Source organism: Nannospalax galili, unplaced genomic scaffold, assembly GCF_000622305.1.
Source record: "Nannospalax galili isolate Female #2095 unplaced genomic scaffold, S.galili_v1.0 scaffold445, whole genome shotgun sequence".
Classification (NCBI taxonomy): Eukaryota; Metazoa; Chordata; class Mammalia; order Rodentia; family Spalacidae; genus Nannospalax; species Nannospalax galili.
This window is the reverse complement of record NW_008354184.1, coordinates 189322-201896: the sequence shown is the minus strand read 5'-3', so window position 1 is coordinate 201896 and position 12575 is coordinate 189322. Positions and strand designations below refer to the sequence as shown.

The following is a 12575-nucleotide window of genomic DNA, read 5'->3' as shown; positions in this document are numbered from 1 at the left end:
AGCCAGAAACGTCTTTTGGCAGCATCTGCTACTTTGGTCCCTCTTGGTAATCCGTATCTAGGTAATCTCCAGGTGCAGATTACTCAGGGTACTTCAGTTTGTTCCACTGATGACTCTGTTGACTTCACGCTACTTTTTGCTTCTCTGATCCAACACAATCATTTTTATCCAGTAGTTTTTCAAGGACTACATTCCTTTTTCTTTTTTGGTCTTTTTGAGACAGAGTCCCCCTGTAGCCCCAGCTGTCCTGGAACTCACTATGTAGACCAGGCTGGCCTTGGACTCAGAGATCTACCCGCCTCTGCCTCCTGACTGCTGGGATTAAAGGCATGTGCCACCACGTTTGGCTTCCTTTCTTGATGTCCCTTGTTTTTTTTAATATGTGGCAAGGTCTGGTGGTGGAAATATGATTAACGTGGTATATGCTGTCAATGCGAAAACATAAATATCACATTAAAGGAGATAAGACATAGTTATCTCCAAATATGAGATGATCATGGCCCAGGAACATAAATTCATGTCACCCCAAATTCCATGTTCCAACGTGGTAACAGTTTCATGACGTTTTTGCATAACAGAACAAAGAAAGTCATAAAACAAAACACTTCAAAAACATTAGTGGAGACATCAGGTTATAGCAAAGCAAACAGGGGAGAATTCTGCTACAGGTTTTCATGTTATATGACAACATTCTTAGCCCTTAGGTTGGTGGAAGCTGGTGGTATGCTATGTTAATACAACTCAAAAGGTTTTTATCTGTTAGTTACAAGATGTAAGGTCCAACACAGAATGAGGCAAAGAGTGACTATGTAGGGAGCTAAAGATAGCCCAAGATAAATGGTAATTAGGCTCTGGTCCTGCAACATTCCCAAAATCTCCACAACCAGAGATATGTTAATCAGTTAACCAGCCTTGCAGGAGGTTTAGTTGAAGTTGCAGCTTTGTTTTTTCTGGGAACCTTAGTTCACAGTGCCCTCAGAATCTAGTTAAAGAGATGATATACACACACATATACAATCCCATACACACACACAAATAATGCCCAAAAATACCACACTGATATTATGAATAAAGTAAGCAATCAGTTCTGCCCAGTGAGGGAAAGAAGGCTGAGGGGAACACAGGAAAAGGGTTCTGAGTTAGGACTTGAAGACCAAATAGGAATTCAATGGACTTGTTTGTTGAAAACAATATTACAGAGGAAAAAAATGCCTCTTATGTATAGTATAAAACAATATACTGGCAGAGCTTGTTGACAGAGCGCCCTACACTGAAGGCTGATGAGAGCACAGTGACAGGTTGCAAGTCAGACTCCTGACCAGACAGCTCATCAGTACCACCGCTGGCCTATCTATCCATCCTCAGTACAGGTACATTTCAATATAAGCTGAATTAGGCCAAGAGCTACTCTTCTAGGACACAGCATTCATTGGGAAATAAACATAAAAGAAGAAATATGTAAATGAGAAATAAAATAATATTCCCCCAATGTAATTATTTTCATGAATAATATTAAAGTGACAGTCATAACATGTGCCAGTACTATATCAATCAATGACTCATGTCCCTTCCAGAATCAACAAGTGCACGCACTATGCATCTGCTGACATGTCAGTTCTGGTTTGAGCTTTCCTTGCTCTCTTGGTGGTGTCCAAACATCAAAAAGTATTCATGGTGTCATGTGTGTAGCTTATGTTTTTTGTCCTAAGCTCAGTGTTCAGAACCTTTCTGATGATGCACTTAAACACATCCACACCACCATACCTTGTTCATAGAAAAGCTATAATAAATTCATAAATAGGTTTGCCTGTATATTTGTAATCTTATATAAGCTTTTCTATTTTCTTCTTCAAAATAAACAAGCTTTTTAGAGCAGGAACTAGCCTCTGCTTCCCAAAGTCATCAGCCTTCTTAGTGCAGCAATGAAACAGCTGCTCAGTAACTTTTTGCTTTGTTTTGCCTGTTTTTTGAAGACAGGCTCTCCCTGTAGCGCTTAGCTGTCCTGGAATTCATTATGTAGACCAGGCTGGCCTCAACCCCGCCTGTCTCTGCCTCCTGAGTGCCAATATTAAATGCATACACCACTGTACCTGGCCAGCTTCTTTGTAGTTTTCAAGGAAAAACATGCCTTCTTAAACTTACTTAAGTCTTTAAATTTTAATTAGCACTGTTTTACTTTTTTATTGCTTTTATTTTATTTTTATTTTAGGTATGTGTTTGCCTGCATGCATGTAAGTGTACCATGTGAGAGCAGTACCCTCAGAGACCAGAAAAGGGCATCAGATCCCCTGGAGCTTGAGTTAGTCACAGTTGTTAGCCAGCCTGTGAGTGCTGGGAACTGAGTCCAAGTCCTCTGAGAGAGCAGCCAGTGCTCTTAACTGCTGAGCTATCTTTCCAGCCCCAGCATTGTTTTACTCTTTAGAAATAAATTTATCCCAGGAGGCAGAGGCAGGAAGACTGTAGGTTTGCAGCCAGTGTTGGGTATATAGGGAGACCCTGTCTCAAAAAAAAAAAATAAAAATAAAAATAAATTTCACTTTCATGAAAATTGATTTTTCTAAAATTCTGAATAAAGCAGCATAGAATCAAAACTCATGAAGACTTTTCCAATTTCATTAGTAAGCCTCCTCCTGATCTAAACACTCAAAAATAGGATATGCACCATGACTAAATATGAGTTAGGCTGGAGCTGCAAAGTTGGTTTACATGTGCAAAGTCAAAGTAATAGACCACATCACAGAATCAAAGGAATATTTAAAAAAATCATCTTGGTAGATGCATAAAAAGCATTTGACAAAAATCAACATGGTTTCTTAGTTAAAATATACACTCAAGCGCCAGTGGGATAGCTCAGTGAGTAATAAAGGCACTTACCACAAGCCTGACAACCTGAGTCTGCACCCACCCCAGAACTCAAGTGGTAGAAGGAAAGGATTAACCCCCCAAAACTGTCCTCTGACCTCCACATGTGTTCTGTGGTACATTGCCCCGCCACCTGCATATTCATTCTCTCTCTCTCTCTCTCTCTCTCTCTCTCTCTCTCTCTCTCTCTCTCTCATACACACACATAAAATAATAAACTTTTAAAATGCATACTCAACAAATCAGGTACAGAAGAAAGCTTCTTCAAACTGAGCAAATGAAAACCCCACAGCTAAAAGGTGTGGTGGTACAAACCCATAACCCCAGCATTCAGGGGACAGAGCAGGAAGACTGAGTTCCAGACCAGCCTCAGTTACATAGTAAGGACCTGTTTGAAAACAGAAGAGAAAGGAAGAAAAGAAAAAAAGGAAAAGAAGAATCCATGGGTAGCATTATATTTCATGCCTGGAAGCATCTGCCCTGAAAGCAGGAACAAGACAAGGTTGTCCGCCCTCAAACCCTGGTCAGGACAATGATGTAAGCAACAGAAGGCCCCAGACAGAAACGGGGAAGTAAAGGCCTCTTCACACCTAGTTTTGCATATAGTAAATCTTAAGGTCTCTTTAAAAAAGAAAGAAAGAAAGAAAGAGAGAGAGAGAGAAAGAAAGAAAGAAAGAAAGAAAGAAAGAAAGAAAGAAAGAAAAACCTGCTACAACTAATAAATTAGTTCAGCAAATAGGAAAGATACAAAACAAATAAAATCTGCCTGGTCAGGTGTATTGCTATCTGTTAATAATGAACAATCTGAAAGTGAAAAGAATAAAATACTTAGAAATATCAAAAAGACACACATACTACTCTTGAAAGACTTAAATGAAAGGAAAAATGCTCTGCATTCAAGAATTAGAAAAATTCATATTAAGGTGCAATATTTCCCACACTGTCTAGGGAATCAGTGCAGTCCCAACCAAAATCCTGTCTGCCATTTGTTTGAACAGAAATTGGTAAGCTGATGCTAAGCTCCATAAGGAAATGTAAGAGACCCAGGATAAACAAAGCACTATGAAATGAAGGGCTCATCTCCTTGATTTCGAAATTGACTATCAAGAAGTAGTGAAGGACAGGCACAAGAAAAGAGATCTATCTACCAAGGCATAGATTGAGAGCACAGGAGTGACTTGTCACAGGGGCAGTATAACTCAGTCAGGAGAACAATGTTTTCTACAGATGGGAAGGCAATTAGTATCCACATACAAAAGAATGAAGTTGGCTCTCTTGTACCATACAGAAATTAACTCAGCAGAAATCCAATATTCAAATAAAAGAATTAAAACTTAAAACTCTTAAAAGAAAATATAGGTATAACTCCTCATGACCTTGGATTCAACAATGGTATGTTTTATGTGTAAAACCTAAAGTACAAGCAACCAAAGGGAAAATAGATAAATTGGACTTCATCAAAATTTAAAACTTTTGTGCATCAGAAGAGAGAAGCATCAAGAAAGAAGAAAGACAACTCACAGACTGACAGAAGTCATTCAAATCACCTACCTGATAAGGATCTTATACTGAACAATAAAAGAACTGAGTTGAAAATAGGCAAAGGATTTGAAAAGACATGTTCGTAAAGACAACATCTCCAGCAAGGACATGAGAAAATGCTCGACATCATTACTCATTAGGGAAATGTAATCAAAACCACAATGAAGAACTACTTCATATCCAGGAGGATTAAGTATCTTTTTTTTTTTTTTTTGGTTTTTTTTGGGACAGGGTCTCCCTGTAGCCCCAGCTGGCCTGGATTTGCTATGGAGACCAGGCTAGCCTCAAACTCACAGAGATCTGCCTGCCTCTGCCTCCCAAGTGCTGAGAAAAATAGTGTTAGCAAGGATACAGAAAACCCTCTTATGCTGCTGATGAGATTGTAAAGACAGTGCAGCCACTATATAAAAGCTCAGTGGTTCCTCAAAAAGCTAAACACTGAAATTAGTATATGATCTAGCAGTTCTGCTGATAAGAATATTCCCAGAAGATCTGAAAGCAGAGACGTGACTGGTACACGCTACCATTCTCTACAGTATTATCCAGGACAGCAAGCTAGCAGAAACAACCCCACGAGTCCATCAACAGATGAACAGATTTGTTTAAATGTGATATGCACAGACAATAAAATATTATTCAACCATAAAGAATGGAGTTCTGATACAGTGTACCACATGGATGAACCTCAAGGCCTTAGGGTAAGGGAAATAAGCCAGATGGAAAAGAAAAAATATAGTGAATTTCTATTTATATGAGTTACCCAAAAGGGCAAATTTATTGAGACAGAGAGTAGAGATTTGGGGGAATAGGAATGGGGAATTACTGCTTAATGTTGACAGTGTCTATTTGGGATGATAGAAAAATATTTTTTAGAAACAGATAGTGGTGATGGTTGTACAACATAGTAAATGTAATTAATGCCATTGAATTGCACATTTAAAAATGTAAATGTGAGTCTGGCACGGTAGGACATACCTATAATCCCAGCACTTGGGAGGTGTGTGCTAGATAACTTTAGTGTCAACTTGACACACCTGGGTTGAGGGAGCCTCATTTGGGGAATTGCCTTCATTGGACTGGCCTGTGGCCATGTCTATGGAGCATCTTCTTGATTGTTGAGTGATATGGGAGGGCCCAGCCCACTGTGGGTGGTGCCACCCCTGGGCAGGTGGGCCTGTGTTGAATAAGAAAGCAGGTTGAGCAGGGGCACGGGGAACAAACCAGTAAGCAGCGTTCCTCCATGGCCTGTGCTCCAGCTCTGGCCTCCAGGTTCTTGCCCTGAGTTCCTACCTTGGGCTCCCTGATGAACTGTGTCCCAGGAGACATAAGATAAATAAACCTTTACTCCCCAAGTTGGTTGTGGTCAGAGTGTTTTGTCACAGCAAAGAAGAAACAAACTAGGACAAGGTAAAGTAGGAAGATCAGGATTTCAAGATCAACCTCTGCTACTTAATAAGTCTAAGGCCACATAAGACCTCATCTCAAAAAAGTCAAAACAGGGGACTGGAGAGATGGCTCAGTGGGGAGGAGCACATGCTGCTCTTGCAGAGGACCCAAGTTCAACTCCCAGCACCATGCCAGGTGTCTTACAATCATTTGTAACTCTGCCTGCAGGAGATCCAATGCCCTCTTCTGGCTTCCACAGGCAGTCACACACATGCACACAGATACATATAGATTCATGTAAATGAAAATAAAATCTTTCAAAAATTAAATCATAAAAAAATCAATAAAAAAGCAAATGCTACGAAAAAGACAAATGAATACACATGCATATATTCCTAACTTTAAATATAACTAATGCCAAGCCACATAATTGTAAAAATCAAATGGGCAATTTTTATGGTATGTGACTTTTATCTCAATAAAGCTATTTTTACAAAAGGAAAGATAAGGGGCTGGAGAGACGGCTCAGCAGTTAAGAACACTGGCTGCTCTTGCAGAGGACCCGGGTTCAGTTCCCAGAGCTCACGTGGCAGGTAACAACCATCCATAACTTCAGTTCTAGGGGCTCTGATACCATTCTGGCCTCCAGGAGCACTGCATGCACAAGTGCACTTACATACATATAGGTAAGACACTCATGCACATAAAATAAAAATTAATTAGCTAATTTTTTAAAAGGGAAAAACAAAACAAGCTCTCCAGCTATGAAAAGACATGAAGAAATCTTAAGCGCACACTGCTAGTCAAAGAAGCCAGTCTAACAAAGTTGTATGATTCTGACTTTATGACATCCAGAAATGGTAGAACCATAAAGACCAGTGGTCTCCAGGGCCAAGAGGGTGAGGGGGACGGGTCAGTCAGGGGGCCTCGGGGCATACTTAGGAAACTGGAAGGATTCTGTATCTTATAGGATGGTGGACAACTTTTCAAAAGCTACAGAACTGTGTGACATGGAGCAAATCCTAATATAAAATGCAAACGTTAGTATTGTCTGTATTGGCCCCATACTAACACAAGATGTTAATAATAGGGGGAATCATTTGTAGGTGGGGATGGGTACATGGAAACAATTTTTTGTACAATGATTTTCTGAGAAAAAAAAAAGATCTATTTTTAGTTGGGTGTGATGGTGCATACCTTTAATCCCAGCACTCAGGAGGAAGAGGCAAGTGGATCTCTGTGAGATCAAGGCCAGTCTGATCTACATAATGAGTTCCAAGCCAGATAGTGAGACCCTGTCTAAAACAAAACAAAAAACAAAAAAAAAAGTCTTTAAAATGCACTGACCACAGAGACTACTGTCAATTTATTGTCTCCTCACAGATCATAAGCCCACTGCTTTAAACAGAAATCCGAATTCTGTGTTAGATGGAAAGGAAGTGCAGATTCATCTGCCTTTGCAGACTATTTGACACTATTAATTCACTTCAATATTCTATGTAGCCCTTTCCCGTTTCACCCCCTCTCCTAGCCCCAGAATTATTTTTTGACCTAAAATTCTGTGTTTCTGTTAAGTACATTAATCTACATAGCCTTTGAAGATTTTAGAGCCCTTAGGTACACTTCCCTAATTAGTGACTAAATTCCAATGTAATTATAATTATGAACTACAGGGATATTATCCAGAATCACTGTAGCTCCTATTTTATCCTTTATTCATTTTTCTATGCAGCATCATTCTATCAGGAACCTACATGTGCTGTCCATTCTTTTCAGAACAAATACATTATTCTCTGAGGCACTGCAGTCAACACAGAAGATAAAACGAGAACCGTAACTGTCTAAGAAGATAAGTGCTTAGTACATTTAAGAGCAACTTCTCAAGCCCAACATGATGGTACACACCTCTAATCGCCACACATGGGCGGCTTGGCCAGGAGGACTGCAAATTTAGGACAGCCTAAGTTACAAAGCAAGGCACTGTCTCAAAAAGAACACTTCCCCCTGATCCTGGTTTAAAATGATCCTCCCCAAACTCCTAACTACTGCCGGCCCGCTCTATAATTATTTAAGCTGTTACCTTGGTCTTTTCCAGCTTCATCTATGTGTTGAAAATCTTTCAGCATCCGAAGGTTACAGAAGCCCTCTCTGCAGCACTGAATAACTTTCTTTGATCCATTCTTGATGAGATAATCCATTAGGATAAGGGATTTGTACATGTGGCGCCAATTCCTCCCATGGTCACTAAGTCTCTGCCATAGCATGTGCATAAATCTCTGAGAGAGAGATCCTGTTGAAAGTCAAGTCGCTGATTGCTAACATCAGAGAGCTAGAGGGACCCCAAGGGTCATTAGATGTTGCTTCCCTGACTTTTATTTCAGCATCGGAGTAATTTTTCACAAAGTTTTTCACTTGCCTTCTGAATGCCATAGGTAGGACAAGTTTGAAGGTGAAATGGGGGTGAGAGCGATGGAGTAGGAGTGGTTGGTTTATAAAACTCCTGATAGACAACTGGTCCTAGGACCAGTTGCTCCCAAATACAAATGATTCATCTCCACATAATAAAATATCAGTTTTCTGCAAGGAAAGTAGCAAAAATGTTTAAGTTAAATATTTTTTTAAATGTCTACAGAAGACCAAGTTAGTCTGAAAAAAATCTAGATTTAGTTTCAACTCAGCCTCTCCCTTCATCAGCCAGAATGGAGGGTTCCATGTAGGTGTTCTTAGGATGGGTGTGGGGAAAAATCCCTGTGGTGGTTTGAATGAAAATGTCCCCCATAGGCTCCAAGCATTTGGACATTTTGTCCCCAGATCGTGGCGCTGTTTTGGGAGGTCTTAGAAGGTGTGGCTATGCTGGAGGAAGCATGTCCCTGGGGGTGGGCTTAGAGAGTTCTTAAGCCTGGCGGGATCTCCAGTTGCTCTCTTGCTTCCTTCTATACCTGCTTGATGATGTGAGAGCTTAGCTTCTGCTCCTGCTCCAGCCACCATGCCTCCCCATCATGATGGACTGTAATTCCCCTGGAACCATAAGCTCAAATAAACTCTTCCTTCTATAAATTGCTTTGGTCAGTGTTTCTATCACAGCAACAGAAAAGTGACTAACACAATCCCTCACTAGACTGATCTACATTATTTAAAGAAATAATTGGTCTTTCTGATCCTAAAAGTTTCTGTAGACTATATCACTTAACCTCTTTGGCCAGAAATACAGTGATTATAAAGGCTTCTAAACAGAGTAGGCAATCAGTACTTAAAAAGAGAACTCGTACCCTGACATCTTTTGTTTAACATATGCTGTCATGTATGAGTATTGCATCCTGAAAGAAATTAAAATACTGGTGAACATTGATTCTGAGAACCTCCTAGGGCCCCTATGACAGTGTTCTCTCTAGAACTGCATTACCATCAGCTCTAAATATATTCTGTGTTCTTGGTATCTAGAGAGCCAACATTAAGACAAATGCTTCTACCTCAGTGTGTTCACAGCTAAGTTGTGTTACCCTAAAACCATTGTTTCAGTAAGGCTAGTAAACTAGAGGGAAATGTCCAATTACTTTCTAAGATTCAATAGTATCAAAGTGATATTTAAACAAAATAGTGTAAAGATTTTACACTATTCACCCTAAAAACTAGGGTGATTAGCATATGTCTGGCAGCTCTCTCGAAACCAAAACACGTCAAAGGAAGCCCATTTAGGTTAATATAAAAACGCAGTACAACTTAAAAAGGGTATGCAGCCCCCAAGAATTCACAGAATGGTTGGGAATTATCTGTTCACAATTTACATGAAAACCTTCCCTTCCTCTTTCTCTCCACTCTGCAGGAAGGTGAGTTGGTGTGCAATTTCTCTAGTGACTCACCTCTGATAGCTACAGGGGCAGTGTGCCAAATTGATTTCAAGCCCTGATGAGCATCCAGACCCAATGAAGCCTAGACCAACTATAATCAGATTTTTACTACAGAAGCTGCACACATACAAAAGAAAAAAAAAAGGAAAAAATCCATAATGAATGAATGTCTGTTATTTTTAGTTTTGTTTCTCTTCCTTGACCTCAGCTATGAGCTCACGCCTGATTAATTTGTGTGCTGAAGGAAGACATAAATTTTCAGGTGCATGTTAAACGAACTAGCACCCCCTTTTAAGATATAAGATCATGAACTCCCCACCTTTTTGGTAAAAGTCCAATGCACACTCAAATAAACAAGATAGAAAATGTTATTGATTTAATTAAGACTTCTCAGAAAGAAACCACATCCAACCTATGAAGAAAAAAAGAATTGTGATTCCACAACTTTCTGATTTCTCATATGCACTAAAAATACAAGCATTTTTGTCTGACTTCCTCTTGCAGAAAAAACCTGATTTATAATGTTTCAATAAGCTATTAAAAATTTCAATTTCTACCGTCCTTTTTTTCTCCTCTACCAAACTCACTTAATGCACAGATGCACTGTAACATTGGCTTAGAGCAACAAATATTGATCTATTTCTTCACAAGTCTATTTTAAAAAAGAAAAACCCTGTTAGAATCATAACTTGCTGGAATTAAACAACAGTTGTCAAAATCTTTTGTTTTTATAGCTACCTGTCTATATTTTGGCAGGACCATGTTAATTTTTAGGTTTTCCTATATTCTTTAAACTGCATCCTTAAATTTTTGAAGTCTTTCTCTCTCTCTCTCTCTCTCTCTCTCTCTCCCTATCTATCTCTCTCTCCCTCCCTCTCTCTCTCTCTCTCTCTTTCTGGTCTTTTTGAGACACAGTCTCCCTGTATGGAGAACTCACTATGTAGACCAAGTTGGCCTTGAACTTACAAAGATCTGCCTGCCTCTGCCTCCCAAGTGCTGGGACCAAAGCGTGCGCTCCAAGTGTTTTCTTAAACAAAATTTCTGCCTCAGAAAAAAATCAAAATAAGACCTTTCTAGTCCAAAATAGTAATTTAAAATGGATATGCCCAGCACCATACCAAAACCCAATACACTCCCATTACAAAAACTACAAAGGAAAAAATCTAGCTAAGTAAATCAGTATCACTTACTTGTGTATAGTGATATCAACTTTACTTTGTGACAAGAACATAGGATTTATAAACCACCATTCTACTATAAGGAATTCAATTAATTGGTGTCCGTTGTAAATTATACTAGCTTATTATGTTTTAGTCCTCCACTGTAGGCAGGTGGTCTGTTACTTTAGCCTCAGGCAAAGTTGAGACTATAATTACAGCCATCTGCTGCAGAGATGCTTCAGCCAATGAAGGACTGCACACATGACAACAGTCACACAAGACTATATCACCTAGTGACACCATAGCCATCTAGATTTGTGTAAGTACACGCTGCATTTTCATAGGCCTACTGGCACATTTCTCAGAATGTGTCCTTGTCATTGAGCATTACGTGACTATATAAAATCTGAGACAAAATTAGTGTCAAGAAGCCAAATTTCCACACCCAAAGCTGTCTACATCCCTATCTGGCTGTCTACATCCCTATCGTATTGAGAAATAGAGGGAAGAAGGCATTTCATGTCACAGATCTGTCGCCCCTCTGACCTCTGACCTCACTATGCAAGCCAACCCCTCAAACTCTTTTCAGCACCAGGTCAATTTCCTTCTTGGCACTGAGGTTTCTTTTATAACATTTAGAATGATCTACTTATCTACTTTTACAAAGAACACCAGATTAGAAGCTCCTGGAGGGCAGAAACCTTGATTTACATGACTGTTTTACCACCATAATCCTATCCTAATGGATACCTAGCAATTTTAGGAACCCAGGAAGTGTGTAAATGATCATATGGTTAAATGATTTTGCTTTGGGATAACCTTAAATGATTCAATAACTTTTCATTTTAAACATATTTTAAAAAATAAAATCTAATGCCAGGCATGGTGGCGCACGCCTGTAGTCCCAGCACTTGAGAGGCAGAGGCAGGTGGATCTCTGTGAGTTCAAGGCCAGCCTGGTCTACATAGTGAGTTCCAGGACAGCTGGGGCCACAGGGAGAGCCTGCTTCAAAAAGACCAAAAAATAAAATAAAATAAATAAAATCTAGCTCTTGTTATTGTCAAGTAAAAATTCAGACTTTGGGCAAATATTTTCCAAGCAACCAACCAATCTCTTGAGAAAACCATTTATATAGCTTTGTGGAGAAATGTAAATCAAGTTCCCTATGGTCAAAAAACTTCCCGTTTCCCTTAGGAACTTTCTCGTTCAGATTTCTGAAGCAAACAAAAGGCAGATGGAAGAGGTCTTGGTTTTCTTTGGGGATCTGCCCACTTCCATAATACCATTCCTTTCCTGACCTTTCACTGGAATCATAACAGGAAAGCATTTATCACGTGACCTGAAACTGCTGGTCCACAACCTCATACAATTCCTCTGAGGCAGGTGACTGATGGAATTTTGGAAGGATGTTGTAGTGCCTCTAGCGTACATTACAGAAGACCCACAGTAAGGGAAAAGGATGCTGTCAACCATGAACCCCACCAATGTTTGCAACAAAAACATGTACATATTTAGAATAGAGACTATAAATGACCGCATTTCGGTTCAGATTTCACAACCAAGTAAGCTAAAAAGAAAAATTGGTTTTCAAAACTTTCTAGATTTCAGAACTGGGAATAAAGGATTGAAGAACTGGAGGAACTAATCATGAGGTAATAAAGATAATAACTAAGAGACTGAGTGCCGGGAAGCACTCTGGAAAGATACCCGGGAGATGTGCCAGAAGGAAAGAGCATGTCTTGTTTGTACAGTTCTTAGCCTACAATCTTCAGTTTGG

The 12575-nt window shown here is 39.5% G+C and overlaps 1 protein-coding gene across 1 annotated transcript in view; it reads right to left on the bottom strand.

The window, feature by feature from the left end:
- The window catches only part of Enthd1 (ENTH domain containing 1), a 153839-nt gene extending 145619 nt beyond the window's left edge, over positions 1–8220 (bottom strand). Inside the window, 2 exon segments of the mRNA XM_008851215.1 lie at positions 7871–8060; positions 8062–8220. Coding sequence (XP_008849437.1) covers positions 7871–8060; positions 8062–8220 — 349 coding nt within the window.
- Between the last annotated feature and the right edge of the window lie 4355 nt (positions 8221–12575).